The 21,420-nt window shown below is 43.2% G+C and overlaps 1 protein-coding gene across 1 annotated transcript; it reads left to right on the plus strand.

The window, feature by feature from the left end:
• The first annotated feature begins 30 nt into the window (after positions 1 to 30).
• On the plus strand, positions 31 to 17,429 carry Tctn3 (tectonic family member 3). The gene is made up of 13 exons (XM_059258305.1): positions 31 to 389; positions 543 to 666; positions 924 to 1,042; positions 3,186 to 3,635; positions 3,724 to 3,839; positions 4,298 to 4,333; positions 4,853 to 4,933; positions 5,627 to 5,752; positions 6,731 to 6,835; positions 7,309 to 7,403; positions 7,664 to 7,817; positions 10,232 to 10,369; positions 17,150 to 17,429. Exons 1-13 carry the CDS (start codon positions 176 to 178, stop codon positions 17,381 to 17,383), a joined length of 1,992 nt encoding a protein of 663 aa, XP_059114288.1. The 5' UTR covers positions 31 to 175; the 3' UTR covers positions 17,384 to 17,429.
• The last annotated feature ends 3,991 nt before the right edge of the window (positions 17,430 to 21,420 follow it).

A 21,420-nucleotide genomic window follows, 5' to 3' on the forward strand; every position in this document is an offset into this window, starting at 1 on the left:
GATACGCAGGGTCGCAACAACACGGCCTTCCATTGGCAGAAGAGCACTCAACAACCGCCTGAGCCAATGCGCAGATGGAAGCAGATGACGTCGATGCGACTTCTCCTCCCTGCGCTCCTAGGACGCATCTGGAGAGTGAGGTTCCTATCGCACCCCTCTGCGGCCCGGCTGCCCTATGTGCATTCCGCAGCTGCTCCTGCTGATGGTGGTGATCCTGATGCTTCCTGACGCCGCCAGACCTCAGCCCTTCTCCCCAACCCAGGCTCTGCCCACCTCCCTGGGGCCAGTGACGCCCGAAGTGGCTACTGCAGCTCCACCGGACTGGTCTGAGGCCCCTACTCCCGGGACCCCGTCGATGCCCGAGAACGTGACCACAGACCCCTTCCCAGGTGATGATGCGGCGGTATATGGGATGGAAATACTGACTTCTCAGACCTAAACTTCTGTGGACAAAATTGACTTGCCACAAAGCCGGTAGGGGCCGTGCGCACGGGAAGACTTTGGGGAGCTTCATCTCGCTTTACTTTATCTTGCACTTACAGCCTTGCCGATCTGCGTCTGTGACTTGACTCCTGGTACCTGCGATTTAAACTGCTGCTGTGACAAGGACTGCGATCTTCTCCATCCCAGGACCGTCTTTTCCTTCTGCCTGCCTGGTAGTGTAAGGTGAGCTGCCATGCTCTTAGGGTCTAGAAATAAGAGTGAGCCTCCTACCCCTGCTTCCTCCCCTAGGGTGTTCCCTTGGGTTTTCCTGGGAGTGATCTTTCTTTCTGTTTCTGTAGAGCCCAGACATCCAGTAAAACAGAACCTGTGTGTTGAACCGCCGCTGCCCGCAGAGCCTCTCATTGGCATCAGACATCTGTGGGGCCCCTCCCCTCCCCCTCCCCCTTGTGACTCCTCAGTATCTTCATCTTTCCTCACAGATCTTCCAGCTGGGTGTGTGTCGACAACTCTCTTATCTTCAGGAGCAACTCCCCATTTCCTTCCAGAGTTTTCACGGATTCCAGTGGAATTACACAGTTTTGTGTCCGTGTGAACAACTGTGAGTAGAAACTAGTTTGGCTGTTCTTGTCACTTAGCATTTGTTAAGAGGTGGCTTTGTCTTTGGACTTGCCCTGTCTGTTTCATTTTTTGAATCTCCATCTCTCACACTCTCCTACCCTTACCACTCCCTCTTCCTTTCAGTTAGTAGAGGACATAAGTAATTTCAGAACTCTCCAGTGGCTCTCCATTACCTTGGAAATACTGCCCAGCTCCTTTAGTCTAGCAATCATGGTGCTCTCATACCTGACGTAACTCTTTTTTTTTTTTTCTTTTCTTTCTTCCTTCCTCCCTTATTTTCTTTCTTTCTATTTTTTTTTTGCAAGCTTTTCTCTAATGACTTTATATTGACCTTTTATTTTGGCCAAAATAATGTTCCTTGTCCTCAAGATATGCCTTGAATTTCCCTAAATTTTACTTACTTTTCTCCTTGACTAAAGAGGTCCCCTTTTTCCTTGCATTTTGAAAACCTTAGCTCTCCTAAGAATCTTCTGTTGCTTGCCCGAATTGGAAGTGAGCCCATCCTTAGAAGTTCTGAGACACTCCTTGTCTTTAGTCATTTCTTTAGAGCTTGTAGAGTTCCTTGTGTTGTTAGCAGTTTATGTGAATGTTGTGACTCTCCAGATAAATTGTCAGCCCCTTAAAAGGACAAACCATACATTTATTCATAATGGACAGGACCCCTTGACAATGATCATCGAGGTCTATTCTTACCAGGGTCTCTACATCACGTCGGAGTGGGAAAACTACAGACCAGGAATTGGGAGATTGGTGATCCACTCCTGGTTATTCTGAGGCTCTTGCAACTCATTTTCCTCTGAGGCGCCAAATGTCATAGTGGGATTTGATGAGATGGTCTCTAGGCTTCTTTTCACATTCATAGTTATATCAGAATCTAACTACCTTTAAACTGTTGGGTATTGGTGTGTCATATGCAATGGTGGACATTAACAAGGATAGATGGATGGATGCATGGATGGATGCATGGATGGAGGGAGAGAGAGGATAGGTAGATGATAGATACATAGATGAATGATAGAGATATTCTTGTTATATGTGTATAGCCTTAGCATGTATGTCTCATCTGTGTCGTCTCCTTGTCACCGATTCCACCAGTACACCTGTACTGAAGTGAGGGGCAAGTGGTAACTTGCTCTTACTGTAAAAGCCACGGGAAGAATGGATAGATATTGGCTGTCTGACCTCATCTTCTTTCTCCACTTCACTTTAACTTTTACTTACAAAGGTAGTGATAACTGGATTTGCTGTGAAGTAAATAGTCTTTCTGTGCAGTTTCTGGAGGAAATGTTAAGCTGCTCCTAGAAGCTGCAGAGCTGGAAACCTCAGCTCCTAGAGATGCAGGGCAGATGTAGAAGGTGATGCACAGACCAGGTGTCAGAGCACCTGTGCTAGAAGGTGATGCACAGACCAGGTGTCAGAGCACCTGTGCAAGAAAGTGATGCACAGACCAGGTGTCAGCACACCTGTGCTAGAAGGTGATGCACAGACCAGATGTCAGCGCACCTGTGAGAGAAGGTGACACACAGACCAGGTGTCAGCCCATCTGTTCCTGAGCAGTACTTTGTTCTGTAAAACTTGCATTTATTTACTCTGTGTGTGTGTGTGTCTGTGTGTGTCTGTGTGTGTGGAGGGAGTGTGGGCACATACATGCATGTGACATGAATACATACCACGGCACACTTGTGGAGATCAAAGGACAGTTTATGAGAATCAGTTCTCTGCTTCCATCATATAAGTCCCAGGGATCAACTTCAGGCCATTGTCAGTCTTGGTGGCAATCTTAGATGCCCGCTAAACCATCTTGTAATACTTTCTCTTTTGTTATTGTTTTGTTTTGTTTTTTGAGACAGGATTTCTCTGTTTAACAGCACTGGCTGTTCTGGAACTAGCTCTGTAGACCAGGCTAGCCTCACACTCACAGAGATCCGCCTGCCTCTGCCTCCCGAGTGCTGGGATTAAATGCGTGCACCACCACACCTGACTTGCAGTACTTTCTTAAACTCTTGATGTTCGTTTGCATGTGATAATGTGTGTGTGTTGTACTTCAAAGTTGTTTCTTATGTCAGATACTTAAAAAGAAATATTTTTATCTAAGTCTCTCTTCTTTTTTAAAAACATTTTAGCAAAACTAAATTATTTCCAGAAGCTCCAAACAGTCAATGCAACCAACTTCGAGGCCCTGGCTGCAGAGTTTGGAGGCCAGTACTTTACTTTGACATCGAAAGCCCAGCCGCCATTAGCGTTTTACAGGGTGAGCCTGGAGAAAGGGGTGGGAGAGTCTGGTTTTCCTGACGGTGCAGTTGGCAGTGTAACTTTGCAGTACCCCTCCTACAGTGAGATTAACCATTCTCAACTCTTAGGGGACAGTAAGCAAGCCACCAAGTTAACTTTTGTTTCTGCTTCCTTTTCCTGGGCTGTTCAGTCTAACCTGGCCGTGAGTAAATTTGTCCTCTATTTTATTCAGGCTGGGGATCCCATCCTGACTTACTACCCCCGCTGGTCTGTCGTGAGCTTACTGAGGCAGCCTGCTGCAGTGGGAGCTGGGGGGTTTTGTGCTGAGAGCAATCCTGCAGGTGGGTCCGGGGCAGGCGTCCCCCGGCCTGGTGCTGTTTTGGAGCTAGGCTTTCTCACTCACCCCTGTCTCACTCTTGGTGTTGCAAGCCTTCCTGGAGAGGAAAAGCACAACCTGCACTCGCTTCTTCAGGGACCTGGCCAGTAGCTGCACCTCGGAGCCAGCCCTGGACGCTGCCACTTACCACAACTTCAGAGTCTTGAAGGTAGGTGTCCTTTGTCCCCATCTACAGACTCCCCTCACTCAAATCACTCTCAATGTCACCTGAAGCTGGAAGTCATCATTCCTAAGACATATAAAGTAGAGGGTATGGAAACTGTTGTCAGAAGAAAGATGGAAGAATTAGAGGCAATAGGTCCATAAGACCTTGTCACCGTCCTCGCTAATGGGTTGACTTGAGAGAGCGAAGGAGCAGGTGACCGTTCCCTGTTCCGCCAAAGTTCTTGCTTTCGGAGCTCTGTCTGGATAGGTAGACATTGCAGTCTGGCATCCAGCTCCCCTTTCTGGCATTTGGTGAAGGAGAGTCAGATGGGAGATGAGAAGCCATACCAGTATTTTGATCTTCTCCCCCACCATGTCTTTGGGGTCATATGAAGTGGAAACTCCTGGTGATTTTATGAAAGGCATATACACCCTCATGCCTCTGTTTTTCACCTTTCCTAGGTTCCAAGAGGTATGACTGATCTTCAGAATACACAGGTAGGATGCTGTTTATCAGGAAAAAAGAACACCTGGCCTCTGTATATATGAGGGCAATTCATTCTAGATTATAATAATGCAAGAGATTGTAGGCATTTTGTACCACAGTCAAGCGTGGCACTAGGCATAGCTTCACATGAGATAAAGATTGATGAGATATTGGTAAGTCTAGAAAACACCTAAGTTAAATCCAGCTAAAATGCTGCATTTGGAGTGGGCATCTCCGAGTCTTTTCATATACTAACGGGCATTGTCAATATTGAGAGAAGGTGGAGTACAGTATTCTTTACATTTGATTGGCTGTAGGTCCTTGTATCATGTGTAATAAGACTGGTGTCCGAAGAAGCTTGTGTTGAGATGTGCTGATTCAGAATGACTTGGACTTAAGTTGTCTGGCACTGGAGGGAGAGAAAATTGGGATGGTCAAGGGGGAAGAAAGTGTTCATTTTAGCTTACTATGTAGCTAGAGGAGAGAAGGCCATTTTCAATGTCTGTTGATTTGCTTCTTTCTCTTACCAGCTCCAGGTTCCTGTAACACTTACCTCACAAACCAGTCCTCCTCTGTTAGCTGGAAACACGTGTCAGAATATAGTTTCCCAGGTATGGATTCTAAACTGGTGCACGTCGGTCAGTATCACCGGAGGGACCTCATCTTCCCGTAGGGGCTAGACTGACCCACTGAGCTGCTGGGGTCAAGCCCATCACTTCTTCCCTGCTACATTTCCATCATGTCCATCACTACTGTCCTCCAGTGTTTCAGGTCCAGACTCTTCCTTTGTACGCACGGTCTTGTGCTGACTGACTTTCCACATTTCCATCTGCTGACACAGTTATCATCAAAGTCTGAGTTGAGACGGCTTTAGTTTTCTCTTATAGTCAATGGATGTGTAAAGGAGTAAAAATGATCTTAATCATTTTTAAGGACTGTGCTCCCTTCTGTTCCCAGCTACTATTTTTATTTCTCTCCAGACACTGTGAGGGTCTAGTAACCCAGGTTTCCATTCTGTGCTTACCTTTGCTCAATACCACACCTGCCTGTCTTTGCCCACACTCAAAACTCTTGTCTTAAGCACAGCTCTTCTGTGAACTTTTCCTAAGAGCCCTATTTGGTCTCTTTCTTCCACGTGCAAATGCAATATCAAGCCATCTTTATCTTTTCATGCTGTTATTTTTGTTTCTTATTGCTGTCTAAGTCTCTTGCAAGCAGTTAACATACAGGCAGAAGAGTCTTCTGTGCTCAACACAGTAAATCCACAACTGTTTGTTTTAACTGATTCTTCTTTTGCTTTTCAGGTCATCTATGAGATAGAGACCAATGGGACCTTTGGGATCCAGAAAGTGTCTGTGAGCTTTAGACAGACCAGCCTGACTGTCAGGCCAGGTGCTTCCTTACAACAAGACTTCATCATTCACTTCAGGGTCAGTGGCCTTCTCTCAGAGAGGGTTTCAGGGCTGAGTCCTAGAAACAGCACTTTGCAGAACCAGTATCCATACTGAGTCTGTCTGTCTTTCTGGGCTCCTCTCTTTCTCCTACTAAAATATCTTTAATAAAATCTGCCACTCTATTTCATAGAAAATAAATCATATCACTGTTTCTGTACTACATGCAAAATAGAATCAGAATATTAAGGCCTGTTTTGCCCTTATTTGAGGTCTTGACATTTACTGTTCCTTAATTTGACTAGAGTGACAGGTATTCACTATATGTGTGTCGTTAACATTTTCTCTGATGCTCTTTTTGGGCCCAACCAGAGTGGTACCCAAATCAGAACTTGTTCAAGATGCTCACTATGAGTCACTATGAGTTCAGCAGCACACAGGAACTCTTTAGTCTTTTTTCTCTGTTTCGGACATTCACAATTTTGTTTCTCACTGAGTCTTTGGTTTGCAGCCTTCACTACTGTCCTCCATCTGCCCTTCTTCTTCCTCTTTCCTCCTTTTGAACCGAGCAGAGTTCTTTCCAAGTCTGTGATCAGCCAAACTGTGTTTCTCAAAGCCCTGTTACTGATTAAAATTAAATTTACGATTAAATTACTCCTGATTCAGCCAGGCCACACATTTCACGAAATCAGTATCAACATGTGAGAAGTAGTATCAAGGGGTCCTTAGGTCCTTGGCTTTAATCCTTGGCAGAATTAGCATTTAGTGAATTTCAGTTCAGATTGCCTAGCATATGCAGGACCCTAACTAAGTTCAGTCCTCAGTACTCCCCAAAACAAAACAACAGCTCACTTCTGATTTATTTTATAGAGGGAAGAAAGGGAACAGTGGAGATAATGCTATAGTGTGGCAAAGAGAAGATTGATCAGTGCAGCTTATAGATGGCCTGTTATGAGGGAGAGACTTGAGTCGGTGGGGAAGCATATTTGCAGAGTAACTGTTTTCTTCCTTCTGCAGGCATTTGAACAACCCATGGCTGCTTTTCCTACTCCTAGAAGTGGGAATCCCGGCTACCTCATCGGGAAGCCACTTTTGGCGCTAACTGATGACTTTGGACACTCGGTATCTTTTTTGGAGCTGGGTAGACTGTCAGAGCCTGACAAGACATGCTGCTGATGTTTCGGCTTTTCCAGTTCTCAAGGTTCCCTCGGGCGTCAGTATTCAGCACTTTCTTTACCAAAATACGTCATGTTCTGAATGCTGATGCCACCGAAGGCTTTACAGCTCGACTAGCTAAAAGTGAGGATTGTACTGACTTTCGCTTATTTTAATGAGATACTCACATGCTAATATATATGTACCACATTTGTATGTAATACATATGTAATACATATATATGGTTAATCATTTTTAGAAAAACCAATTGTCTGGTTTTTTAACTGTTAGAAAAAAAAGACAAAATCACGACAATGCACAGTATATTAATTAATACAAATAGTGCTTAGGGAACGGTGAAAACATCAATTTCCCAGCCCTGCCCACTTCTTCCTATTTCTGTTATAATTGCCTTGACCATCATCACTTTTGCACCTCAGATGACCCTGTTGCAGAGCAACGGTAATGGACTTTGCTCTGATAAGAGACATGAAATACAGTTTGGAGTGAACACAGTATCTGGCTGCAAGTTAAGGTAATTATTTGCCTCAGAGCACTTCCCACAATTTTGTTTGTGTTTTATAGGGACACTATGTTAATGTAGTAACTGTTTAATACTTTAAATAATACTTTAGAAAATGATAGTCTGTTACTGTATTGCTAAGTATTTTCTGATGGTGTGGAGTACCTGTTAAGGTTATTTAATCTATCATAACATCAGTTTTAATGTTGAATGCTAATATGGCCACAACCATATTAGAGTTGGACTCCAGCTTCTATGGCATTTACTTACAGACCCACAGAGGTGAACTGCAGCCATTTGCAGAGGGAGATTTACCAGGCTCTTCATGGAAGGCCCAGACCAGAGTACGTCGCCATCTTTGGTAATGCTGACCCAGCCCAGAAAGGAGGGTGGACCAGGATCCTCAGCAGGAACTGCAGTGTTTCAGTAAGGAAGGAAGCCACTGCTGACTGGCAACTCATTTCCCACCTTTGAAATCATGAATAGCAAGGCAAACCAGCCCGCCTTCTGTCTGTATTTATCATATAAAGAGGGAATGTAAGGAATTATGACTGTTTGGGGTCACTATTGCAGGTTACACATGCAGCTAATCTGTTTTCCTTACTTTAAAAAAACTTGAAGATAATCTAGAGCAGCGGTTCTCAACATGTGAGTCGCAACCCCTTCCGGGTTTAAACAACCCTCTCACAGGGGTCATCTAAGACCATCCTGCCTATCAGATCTTTGCATTATGACTCATAACAGTAGCAAAATTACAGTTATGAAGTAGCAACAAAAACAGTTTTATGGTTGGGGGTCACCACAACATGAGGAACTGTATTAAAGGGTCACAGCATTAGGAAGGTTGAGAACCACTGATGGTTGCTTATGGCTCAAAGCCATGCCGTATGTTTCAAATATTCTCATATTTTTTTCCCATTACATTATCATGTGTGTGCATATGTATGAAGTCAGAGGACAGCTTGGAGAGGTGGTCCTCTCCTACCGAGTGCATCCTGGGGGTGGTCAAACTCAAGTTGCTAGGCATTGGCAGCAAGCAAGCTTTACCTGCGGAGCCATGTTTCCAGCTACACTTACAGTCTTAAATATTTGGTCAGTATAGGTTTGATTATGAGGCTGGTAGCAGGCCATTTGTGACTGCAACAGGTTAGGTCTTTAGGACAATGTGTGGCTCAGTGGAGAGCTCTTGCCAGATACTTGAATTGGGTTCAGTTTTCAATGCCACCAAATAAAGATCACACTTCTCACATTTACCTAACGTGTTAATGGTTTAAAAGATGAAATCAAATAAGATGTATCTTCCTACATCTTACAATCATTTCTCTTAGGGTACTGCTTTAAATATGCCATGTTTCTGTTCTGAAGATTTACATGGCTTCCTGGTGCCTTCAGAACAGACTGTTTGGATGGCTTCAGAATCTGACCCTAATGTGTCTTTTTTAACTTGTCATTGCTTCTGTGTTCACGTCCTTTTCTTTATCCAAGTTGTCTGCTCAAGGCCATAGCCTTTCATATCCTTGGTCCATAGGAGACACTTTGTAGCTGTCTCTTAGTGAGTGTTTCTCCTTGGCAACAAAAAGTTGTGTGCCTTTTTGGAAGTTTTATTTTTAATTAACATAAGTATATATTTAGGGATTGTCTGTGAAACTTAAGTATATCCATACAATATTTAGTCATCTCCTTATTGTTACCTTCAGAGTTGGTTAGCTCCTCTTTCAAGCTCTTTTTTCTTTTAGTGCTGGAAATTAAACCTGCAAATTCTGCATAAAGTACACAATCAGTTATTTGAAACTATAGCTGCCCTACTGTGCTGTGAGCAGTTGGTGATTTGAAACTGTAGCTGCCCTACTGTGCTGTGAGCACGAGAGATTCTTCTTCCTGTTTAACTGCAGCTTGGTACTGGTTATCCCCCGCTTCCACTCTGTACACCTCACCCTACCTTTAACTAATCTCCAGTAATCACTGTAGGATTCTACCCTTCTGTGTTAAGATCAACGTTTTCAGTTCCCACTCATGTGTCACAGTGTGCCCGTGTGTCATTTCATAGAATGTAATGTTCTCCATGTCCACCCATTTTACTACAGATGACAAGATTTCAGTCTTTCTTTTATGAATGAATGAATCTTATTCCATTATATGAAGACTACATTTTCTTCATCCATTGATGGGAACCTTAGTTGAGATCCTATCTTGGTTGTTGTGAATAGTGCTGCAGTAAACTATCTCTTTGACATGCTGATTTCATTTCCTTGAATGTATACACCCAAGAGTAGACTAGCCAGACCATGTGATAGATGTGTCTTTAGTTTTCAGAAGAATCTTCAACCTGTTGATAACTTTTAACTACAACTTTTTTTAAGATTAAGAACATTTATATGGCCTAGTTTTGTGCTTCCTCTAAGCCATATGGGCCTTCTGTATTACTACATGGTACTTTAAAAACAATATCTGGGGCTGGAGGGATGGCTCAGAGGTTAAAAGCACTGACTGCTCTTCCAGAGGTCCTGAGTTCAATTCCCAGCACCCACATGGTGGCTCACAACCATCTGTAATGAGATCTGGTACCCTCTTCTGTATACATAATAAATAAATAAATCTTAAAAAAACAAAATCTGCTCAAGAGATGCTGAGAAATGGCTCAGCAGTTAAGAGCACCCACTGGTAGCTCACAACTGCCTATGACTCTCTCTACAGGGGTTCTGACACCCTCTCTAGTCTCCATGCACATCTGCACACATGTGCGAATACAAAGAGAGACACGCACACACATACACATAAATAAAAATAAATCTTTAAAAAAAATGATTGCAACTGAGTGCATGCTTCTTTACCTTCTGCAGGCTGTTAACTGCACTTCCTGCTGTTTCATACCAGTTTCCCTGGAGATCCAGGTGTTGTGGGCACATATAGGACTTCAGTCTAACCCACAAGCTCATGTGGCAGGAGCCCGGTTCCTGTACCAATGCAAGTCTGTACAGGTAAGTCATGTTCCTAGCAGCCATTTGATAATCAGAGCATTGTTAAGTTTCTGAGAGTATATGTTACCAATCAGTGTTTCTTTAGAGTGAGTCCCCAAAATGCATTTTTCAAGTCTATCTTTCCAGCATGATTATGAAAATTAGTATTTTGTCACAGTGGACAACCATATCCATTCCCTACCCACCCCCCATTTCAGCAGTATAGGTTAGTTTCTTTTAAATAATCCTATTGATCTGATCACAGAAAGCATTTTCCACACATGTGTGTTCACCGTGACAGTCACTCAATTAATAGTGTTTTGGAAATGTTGATTGTGATTAAAGTTATTGGTGTAGTTATCAATTCTCGATTCTGTAGGCTCCATTAAATAAATCCTTTCATCTGTAGTAATATGTCTGCTGTTTATAATGTGCTATAGCTTAGCATCTGCTTTGGTTTTAGAGTGTAATCTTTAGCTTTACAGGTTCAAAAGTATGTTAACTTTTAAACCTAGAAACAATGAGCTGAAATGATGTATGATCTGGCATGATTTTTTTGTTTTGTTTTGTTTTGTTTTTCAAGACAGGGTTTCTCTGTGTAGCTTTGCACTTTTCCTGGATCTCGCTCTGTAGACCAGGCTGGCCTTGAACTCACAGATCCACCTGGCTCTGCCTCCCGAGTGCTGGGATTATAGGCATGTATCACCACCGCCCAACGATACTATTTTTTAATGAAAATTAAAACATTGAAATTTCTGTTTGTTGCAATATATTTACTTTCCAGAAAAGAACCTGGGAACTGCATCTGGGTCTAGCGTGACATACTTTTACTCTCCCAAGCCGCAGGGTTGGGCAACCTGGTTGTCTGCCTATCAGTGATGCTAACATCAGGAGGTTATCGGAAAGTTCCCTGAGAGCTTCCTCTTCTTTCTAGGTGGACATGTTTCTGTGAGGCTCATGTAGTTTGTTACAGAGCCTGCAACGAATCGCTGATAATGCTTCCCAACTGTAACTTGAGTTCTGTTGTCACAGTACTGTTTTTGTGCTACTTCTTTTCCAAAGTCTCTGACTCTCCTGGGCGTTACACCGTCCAGGCCCTCCTTTCTTATCTGGCTATTTCATCTCATGTCTTTTTCTGGTAGTTTGCAGTTAACTTTTCAGGTTAGTTTGCATTACCTACAGCACTGTGGAGTCAATGAGTCCACCTGACAGAAGCGGAAAATAAAATTTCAGCTGTTGTTTTGGTCATGAACCATTAACTAGTCCAGTGATAAGATTGAAAAGGGGTCACAGAGGAACTGAAATGATGCACCTGCTGGCTCTTCGTGGTGGTACTGTGTTCCCCAAAATATCCTGCACCCTAATAAACTTACCTGGGGTCAGAGAACAGAACAACCACTAGATATAGAGTCCAGAAAATGGTGCACTCACGCCTTTAATCTTAGCATTCCGAAGGCAGAGATCCATCTGGATCTCTGTGAGTTCAAAGCCACACTGGGAACAGCCAGGCGTGGTAACAAGAGCCTTTAATCCCAGGAAATGATGGCAGGAAGCAGAAAGGTATATAAGATGTGAGGACGAGGAACTAAAGCCTGGTTAAGCTTTTAGGCTTTTGAGCAGCAGTTCAGCTGAGATTCATTTAGATGAGGACACAGGCTTCCAGACTGAAGAAACAGGATCAGCTGAGGAATTGGCAAGGGAGGTGGCTGTGGCTTGTTCTGTTTCTCTGATCTTCCAGCGTTGACCCCAATACCTGGTTCAGGTTTGTTTTTATTAATAAGACCTTTTAAGATTCGTGCTACAGCTCTTGTTTTGGCTTTGGCTGAATAACACACACTTATCAGTCAGAACTCTGACCTAAACACTAGTGCACATCAATGTTATTTATAAATTATACACCAGATAAAGCATTAAAGCCCAACAAAAAGACATTTAAGAAAAATAAAAATAAAAGGAAAATCAGGTCAGAGGGAAATACTTGCAATATATGTACCTAATGGTGTTCTTCATGTAGAATAAAGAACTTGTGTATCTCAGGCATGAGTTAACATTCTGGGCAAAGATGTCTGTTCTGGTTGATAGACATGAGTGTAGCTGCAAAACACAATGTCAGAGGAAGCACCTCCAGCTTTTTAATAATAGTTTTCATTTGTAATGATTGGATAGAGAACATGGTAGTTTAAAAATTGACTAAGATGCAATATAATACATAAGGTGTATGTCCTGTTATAAAAGCCAACAAACCTACCCCAAACTCTTCATGTTGCTGGCTAGTAAATCTTATATTTAAGAAGGGATTTTGCTGCATTATAGATTGACGTGAAGCAAGTAAACGTCAAGCCTCAGGAAGTGTTGGCAATAATTTCTAAAGTAAACATCATAAAATATCATCACTTAAAGTAGAAATAAGTGAAGTCAACCACACATAACAGAACTGGAACCATAGTAAAAAGAAATGTGCTGCTGTGGCTGTATCATTGTTTGTCCCAACAAAAGAAATGAGGCGAGCAGAGTTTGAGGGAAGTGTTTTAGTGACTCACACACTGAACATTTGTTGCCTGTACATAACTTTAAAATGCAAATACAGAAAGTTTAGACCAAAATCCCAATTCAGTACATCAAACATAACTAAAAGCCTTGTTCTCTATGTGGTAATAAAACTGCACTCTCAAATGGTCAGCCACATTTGGTGTTACTCAGTGACCTGATGAGTACAATTCCATCCCCTCTAACTGGGCAGTCTTCTGAACTGTGTTTACTCTAAACCCTCATACAACCGTAAAGACTTTCTTGGTTTTAATTGGAGTATAATTTGTGGGAGCCCACAGAGGTTTCCTAGTGAGATCTGAGCTTGCTTTATGCAGCAGGGCTACATATTGACCATGTGTGTGGTTACCAGGTGTTTGGAAGGGTCTGCACTTGGCTGTGCTAGGGGGAGGTCTTTTGCTCCATTCCTTGGCATTTCTTTAAAAAGCCGTTTAGAAGCAACAGAAGGGGCTGGTGGATAAGGATCCAGGCCCTCCTGAGGCTGTCCTGTGTTTCTACCTGTCTCTCTCCCCTCTATATTTCTATCTAAATCTCTTATCCCACACTCCTCAAGAGTACCCTGGGGGAAAAAAGTGGGGGCAGGTCCCCCACAATAATTGTACATGTTTCTGGGATACAGAATGGGATTTTGATACAAGGTGCAATGATCAAATGAGAATAATGAGCACTTCTATCTGCTCATACATGACCTTCATTTCCTCTGTAAACCCTCCCTCCACCCACATTTTTCTTGGATTATCATCTCCCCATTTCAGTGAAAGGAGGGTGGGTTCTGTCCTTGTTTCTTGGATGCGTTGTTTCGAAGACATCTTGAAAGTCTAGTCAAGTCGCAGCTCTGAGTGTGTCCTGCGTGCAGCTAAAATCTGTTCAACACCTTGTTGTGTGCAGCTTCTTAGCCATCAAGATGCCACTAAGCACTCAAAACTTTACTCTTGAGTAGACCCAGGTGTCACAGTTGCCTTCTTGGACTCATGGGTATCTAGGAAATTAGTTCTAGGTGTTTGCTGACCTCAAGTCTCTGAGTTGAAGTCTTTCCTCTACCTTGGAAACTGTACCAGACTTTTTCTTTTGGGCCACCAACCAGCCCCCAAATCATGACACAGGGATTTACTGTTAATTTTGAATGATCAGCCTAGCTTAGGCTCATTTCTGGCTAGCTCTTTTAATTTAAACTAACCTGTTTCTCTTTATCTGCCTTTTGCCGTGGGGCTTTTTACCTTTCTTGCTTCTTCTTACTGTGTATCTTACTCTCCCTGCTCCTCATGTCTGGCCAGTTGGGGTCTCCCTCGTTCTCTCCTCTCTCCTTTTCCTCCTCCTACTTATTCTCTCTTCCCATCAGCCTCACCTATCCCTCTTAAGGCAGACAACACATCTTTATGTAATTAAACAGATGCAGCACAAACAAATGTAACACATCCTTACATAGTTAAACAAATTCAGCATAAACAATGTAGCACACCTTTACACAGTTAAAGTAATATTTCACAGCATAAACAAATGTAACACATCTTTGCCCAGTTAAAATAATATTCCACAACAGGAAACCAATGAAAAAGAGCCAGATACAGGATTTGAATGTCATATATATATATGTATATGTATATGTATATATATATATATATATATACACACATATATATAATTGATATGTTTATTAAAATTTTAAGCCAAAAATTTTATTTATTTGCTTATTTTTTGGTTTTTCGAGACAGGGTTTCTCCGTGTAGTTTTGGTGCCTGTCCTGGATCTCGCTCTGTAGACCACACTGGCCTCGAACTCACAGAGATCTGCCTGGCTCTGCCTCCCAAGTGCTGGGATTAAAGGCGTGCACTGCCGCTGCCGCCGCCGCCGCCGCCGCCGCCGCCGCCGCCGGCTAAGAAAAAAATTTTAAAAGAGAGTCAGACAAGTACACATTAAAATATCAGTTTTGGGCCCAGGGAATGGTTCAGCCAATTAGAGACACCTGCCACCAAGCCTGAGTTTGATCTCTAGGACCCACATGGTGGAAGGAGGGAAGTGACTTCCACAGGTTGTTCTCTGATCTTCACACACACACACACACACACACACACACACACACACACACACACTGCATGCACACAAGGAATAAAAATAAAAAACTTTAAATGTTGTAGAAACTAAAAAATCAGTTTTGTTACTAATAAACACGCTGTAGGTAGATGTGGATTGGGTATCTCCATCTGAGGCCACTACCCCGTTTCTAACCACAGCTTTGTGCAGTGTCCTCCCAGGACATCTAGGCAGTTAAAAGTGTGTCTTCCTCCTGAAAGCCCTGAAGTGAGTCAGCACATTAACTAAGTTCCTACACAACACCAAGCCTGGAAATGAAAATTCAATCCCTGTTCCATTTTCCATACCAAAGTATTTCTGACCATTCTAGCCAGCTCATGGGCATTCTTTAAATGACACTCTTAGATGACACGTTTTTCCAAGTTTTTTTTAATATACCTCATTTTCATTCTAAAGTTCCTAGGGATGAAATTAAGGTCCTGACAAAAAAACCTTATCATACGTTAAATTCCAAAGAAAAATTATTACTTATTCTTAAGTTTTCCATATTAAACATGCCCTGATTTTCTTTGGTTAGTCTCAGCTAGTTTTTAAGTGTCTGGCTGGAGTCTTGTATTCCTTGGGCCATTTGTGCCAAGGCAGGCTGTCCTGGGATGAAGTGGCTGAGTATCCCAGTTCCGTGCCAAAGCTGGTGAGTGTGGCTGTTTTTACAAAAGAGCCCCAAAAGTTCATATAGCCTGTGAGATTATCACTGGCTTCTTCTCTTCTAGAGGACCCAGGTTCAGTTACCAGCACCCACATCACAGCTTACAACTGCTAGCAACTCCGATTCTTGAGGATCCAACACCCTTTTCTGGCCTCCCTGGATAGCGGGTGCACACACACATTATACACAGGCATATGTGCAGGCAAAAACATCCATGCACATAAAAAAATCTTTAAAAACACAAATAAATAAATGAACTCCAGCAAATAGTAGGTATGTGCATCAGAGTGACACAGGGAAAACAGGACAGTTTTGTTCCAGGTTCTACAAGATAATTATTTATTCTCGAATCCTGGACTTGGTTAGCACATCTAAAAGTCCTGTCTCTGAGATCAGCTATGGGGGTCAGCCTTGCATGGATATTTCTCTATGGGGGTCAGCCTCACATGGGTATTTCTCTATGGGGGTCAGCCTTACCTGGGTATTTCTCTATGGGGGTCAGCCTCACCTGGGTATTTCTCTATGGGGGTCAGCCTTACCTGGGTATTTCTCTATGGGGGTCAGCCTTACCTGGGTATTTCTCTATGGGGGTCAGCCTTACCTGGGTATTTCTCTATGGGGGTCAGCCTTACCTGGGTATTTCTCTATGGGGGTCAGCCTTACCTGGGTATTTCTCTATGGGGGTCAGCCTTACCTGGGTATTTCTCTATGGGGGTCAGCCTTACCTGGGTATTTCTCTTTGGGGGTCAGCCTTACATGGGTATTTCTCTATGGGGGTCAGCCTTACATGGGTATTTCTCTATGGGGGTCAGCCTTACCTGGGTATTTCTCTATGGGGGTCAGCCTTACCTGGGTATTTCTCTATGGGGGTCAGCCTTACATGGCTATTTCTCCTGGGAGCGTCCCCTCTCTTTGACTTGAATTGGTGGATGGTTGGGGAATCTTTTTAAATTTAGGAGTCTGTGAATCTGATAATTGAGGTAAGGCTTTGTTTGTTTTTCCCAAATTCTTTGTTTTTTTTTCCATGAAATCTGGGCCATCTTCACTGCTTCCGCTGTGTATTGTTTTAGGGCTGCAGCTCCCGGGCCGGCTGGTGGAGAGCTGCTAAGCATGTTATAGCAGTGGTTTTGGTCATCTGCCCTTTCTGCTCAGGCAGCTCCCTAGCTAGAGACAGTGAAAGTCTCTTTTGAGACAGGGTCTTCTATAGCCCAGACTGGCCTCAAGTTTGCTGTAGTCAAGGGTGGCCTTAAACTCCTGATCCTACTGCCTCTACCCTCCAAGGACATGTGTGCCAGGCTCTGAGAATGAGTCCTTAGGTGTACCTGTTCACAGTTATGGATTCGTGGGCTGTTAGAAATTTATTTGCTTGTATCTCACACAAAGAGAACTACACAGGACCATTCAAGAAGATGTGTATTGCTTAGAGCACGTTTGTTTTCAGTCCAAAGAAAATAATTCTGGTGGAGACTCCATGAAATATAAGTAGAGCTGACCTATCCTTGCCTCTCTTCCTATAGGAGCACCAGAGAGGGATAGAAGTATCTTTGACAACTCTTGTGAACTTTGTGGACATTACTCAGAAGCCAGTGCCACCACGGGATCAACCTAGAACGGACTGGAAACTGCCGTTTGATTTCTTCTATCCTTTCAAAGTGGCATTCAGCAGAGGGGCCAATGTTCAGAACTCAGCCCCTCCCGTGCTCATCTTGTGCATCTTTCTGCTTGGAGTTCTCAACTCAGAGACTAAGTGAAAACGGAAAATAATCAGGTTTCATTTTTCCCTATGGGAAATTCTAAGATGGCCTTCTTGTCTTGGCCGAAGAGGTCCTCACTTACTCATGATTACAGGAGGACATTTAGGGAAACAGAACCTCACTAAAGGAAATTGTTTTCCCCATTTTCTCACTGTGTAACCTTGGCTGGCCTGGAGTTCCCAGTGTAAACCAGGCTGGGCTCAAACTCACAGAGATCCCCCTGCCACTGCCTCCCTACTGCTGGGATTAAAGGCGTGCGCCACCATGCTCAGCCAGGAATTTTTATAAATTCAAGCTGGTATTCTAAAAATGCCATTAAACATATTTCATCAAGCCGGGTGGTGGTGGCGCACGCCTTTAATCCCAGCACTCGGGAGGCAGAGGTAGGTGGATCTCTGTGAGTTCGAGGCCAGCCTGGACTACCAAGTGAGTTCCAGGAAAGGCGCAAAACTACACAGAGAAACCCTGTCTCGAAAAACCAAAAAAAAAAAAAAATATTCATCATGATAGCTTTCAGCTTAGGGCTCCCCAGAACCACAGGTACACTCCGGGTTCTCTGCTTCTAAAGCTGGGCAGGCCAGAGCCTCCACCTCTTCACGTCGTATCTTGTCTCTCTCAAGATCTGCCCAGCTGCTGGCAGGCACATGTTCTGCTGCCGCCCAGGCTGAACTCAGAAGGGCTGGACCCTGCACCAGCGCTGGCAGTCAAGCCGGGGAACTGCTGGCTCTGTGTTTTGTCTGGCTCTTTTGCCAAAGTGTGGCCACACCCCTTGCCCAGACCCGAGGTAGGAAAGTAGTTCTTTCTGCTCGTTTTCCAAAGTGAATGGAATCCCAGCTCTTCTCGGTAGCAGATGGTCCCACCGTTCCTTTCTGTCGTTTCCTACTTTGTGGTGTGGAGAAATAAAAGTGACTGAGAACTCTGATGTGCTAAGTCCACCGTTGCGGCAGAAGTTGACACCCTATGAAACACCTGAACATTTTTATGTGTGTGAGGTTTTTTTGTTTGTTTGTTTGTTTGTTTTTCGAGACAGGGTTTCTCTGTGTAGCTTTGCGCCTTTCCTGGAACTCACTTTGGAGACCAGGCTGGCCTCGAACTCACAGAGATCCGCCTGCCTCTGCCTCCCGAGTACTGGGATTAAAGGCGTGTGCCACCAGCGCCCGGCCGTGTATGAGGTTTTAAAGGGGGGTAGGGATTCTATAAATTGTACAGTAGTATTCAAATGGGGGACTTGGGGTTTTTTTGTTTTTTTTTTATCCTGGAGAAATACTCTCCTTTACTCCAATTTTATGCCCATGATATCTATTTGAAATCTGTTTGTTTAAGGGTAAGGCTTTGGTTATTTGCACAGAGCCCTGAGTGCCTGGCCAAGTCACAGACAGTAACATGCACAGAGACTTCTTGAAGATGTCATTTCCTATTCTTGAGTGAAGACTCATTGGTTAAAAATTATAGTAGAAAATTTGAAACTTAAAGATTCACGCTATCCTTTTAATTAAGGCAAATTTTTGAAGGAATAAATGTCATATCTAATTATTTTAAACATTAAGCCTTTAACATTAAACATGAACATAAAGAGTTAAGATGTAAAAGACTAATTCCAGTGAAACATGGAATTCTAAGTCACCATCTCCCTCTGAGTGATATGTGCCACTGGAGACACATTTGTTTGGAGATAGACAGTCAATGGGGCTTACATTCTTGAGGGATGAGCTTTGACTACATAATGAGATCATAATGTACATCAAAATCTACAGGCTTGGGAAAATGAATGGGAGGGGGAAGTGACCTGGGAACCTGGGACAACCTGAGGGGAGACCCAGGTATTTCCGTGGACTAAACTTACTGTAGGAAAAATACTGAATGGATGAAACAGAGGTGGAAGCTCCCTGTGTGGGAATTTGAAAGCCAGGCAGAGAGGATTTCTGTTCTACCATATATTAATGCTCCAAAACCCAGATTGTCTTTTAATAAGACACTTAGTTATAATCCTGCTTCAGGAGCAGAAAATGCTGACTATATACACCATCTCCAACTGCTTTATCATTTTGCTCCCTTCCAGAGTCCTTAGCAAATAGCCAGTTTCTCTGAAAAGGGCCAAGTTCTCGCAGCAGTTACTACTAAGGACAGTCGGGAGCTTGGGAAGCGGGCAGCACAGTTCTCAATAGAGTCCGTGACACAGATGTCATCTAGCGAAGTAGCCTTGGCTCCCAGACGTAGTCACTCTGACCACTAGGTTTAGAGTACTTGGGGTCTTCAAATTTGGTCTTAAAGGTTAAGCCCTATGTGATAGCTGGTCCTAAGTTGTGGATTAGCTGACACCCAATCCACCTGGAGCCAACTGTTGTATGGATCTTAATTGGTCTTATAATAAAAACCCGGAGCTACGAGTTCTTTCCAGAATCAGTCCCTCTCCCTCTGTGCAGATGTTTATCCCTACCCCTAGGCTATGAAACTATTCTCTGTCTTTAAAATTTCTATCTAGCTAACATGGAGCCTTCTGAAATTTTCTTTTAGATTTATTTTTATTTTATGTGTTTGAGTCGTTTGCTTGCATGTATGTCTCTGGATCATAGGCATGCCTGAGTATGATGGTTGTGAACCACTGTGTGGGAGCTAGGAACTGAACCCAGGTCCTCTGTAAGAACAAGTGCTCTTAACCATTGAGCTGTCTCTCCAGCTCCTAAAAAAACAGGCTTTTAAAGTGCACAATTCACCACTGGGGAAATGGTTCTGTTGGTAAAGTGTTTGCCTTGAAAGTGTAAGGGCTAGCATTTAAGTTCCCAGAATTCAGTTTAAAAAAAAAAAAAGCCTGGTGGACATGGCAGCTTGCCTGGAATCTCTGTGTGAGAGGCAAAGACAGGGAATCCCTAGAATAAACAGGCTAGCCATACTAGTCAAAGCAGAGAGTTTCAGGCTCAACTGACAGACTCTGCCTCAGTGAATAAGGTGAGTGATTGAAGAGACCCAATGTGCCACAGGTCTGTGCACACACACATGCATGCACGCCCACGCATGCATGCACGCGCGCACGCACACACATGCACATACACTGAAAACATTTACCGGAAAAACCCCTAAGTGTGTAAGTCAGTGTAGTGACAACAGCAATCATCACAAACACCAGTTTTTTCATTACCCTAGAAAGAAAAACTCATTTGCAGCTTCTTCCCATTCCCCCTCTCCTGGTAGGTGTCATTGAATTTTTTTTATTCTTTGGGGACCCACCACCCAGCTCCCAAATTAATACATGGAGACGTATTCTTACTTATGAATGTCTGGCCTTAGCTTGGCTTGTTTCTAGCCAGCTTTCTAAATTAAATTACCCCATTTCTCTTTTATTACATTTTGCCTTTGGACTTTTTGCCTTTCTTTATTCTATATAACCTTCTTCCCTTCTTACTCTGTGGCTGGCTGGGTGGCTGGCCCCAGGCGTCAACCTGTTCTACATAGCAAGTAAAGGTACTTGCTGCAAAGTCTGATGATCTGAGTTTAATTCCAAGAACCCACACAGTAGAAGCTAAGAACGAGCTTCCATGTGTTCTGCCCTTCCCAACTCACTCAGCCAATCAGTTAAGAACAGCAAGTTCCAGGGAAGCCAGGGCTATGTATGTAGTAAGGCCCTATTCTAAATGTCCTGCTTTGTGCATGACTTCCTGGTCAAGTTCAGCCTTATTCCCGTTTGCTAAAACAGAAGTCAAATCTGCCCCCACAGGCAAAAAAAAAAAAAAAAAAAAAAAAAAAAAAAGAATATTTGTTTTATCTGTGAGGAAGATACCACTGCTGAATTACTTCCTTGATTTCCACAGAGAGACAAACAGGCTTTTTTATGTGCCTAAGATTTGGTTTTCCCTTATCCATAGTCACCTAGCCTACTCCTCTCTCCCTAATGGCAAAGTAGAACATTAGTGGCAAAATAATAAACTGTAAAAAAAAAAAAAAATAATCAAAATGGGAGAATGTTAAGGATTTTCATGTTTGAGTCTTTGAAACACTTTTAGATAGGATGTTGTTGCAGAGCCCAGGCTGACCTGGAA

This window comes from Peromyscus eremicus, chromosome 1 (assembly GCF_949786415.1).
Source record: "Peromyscus eremicus chromosome 1, PerEre_H2_v1, whole genome shotgun sequence".
NCBI classification, from domain to species: Eukaryota; Metazoa; Chordata; class Mammalia; order Rodentia; family Cricetidae; genus Peromyscus; species Peromyscus eremicus.

What these genes read in the sequence shown, in the direction of transcription:
- Tctn3 (XM_059258305.1), top strand. Translation starts at nt 176, where the DNA reads ATGTGCATTCCGCAGCTGCTCCTGCTGATGGTGGTGATCCTGATGCTT. An exon ending in TGCCTGCCTGGTAGTGTAAG is followed by an intron (nt 667 to 923) that starts GTGAGCTGCCAT and finishes CTTTCCTCACAG; the next exon opens with ATCTTCCAGCTGGGTGTGTG. An exon ending in GTCAGAATATAGTTTCCCAG is followed by an intron (nt 4,934 to 5,626) that starts GTATGGATTCTA and finishes TTTGCTTTTCAG; the next exon opens with GTCATCTATGAGATAGAGAC.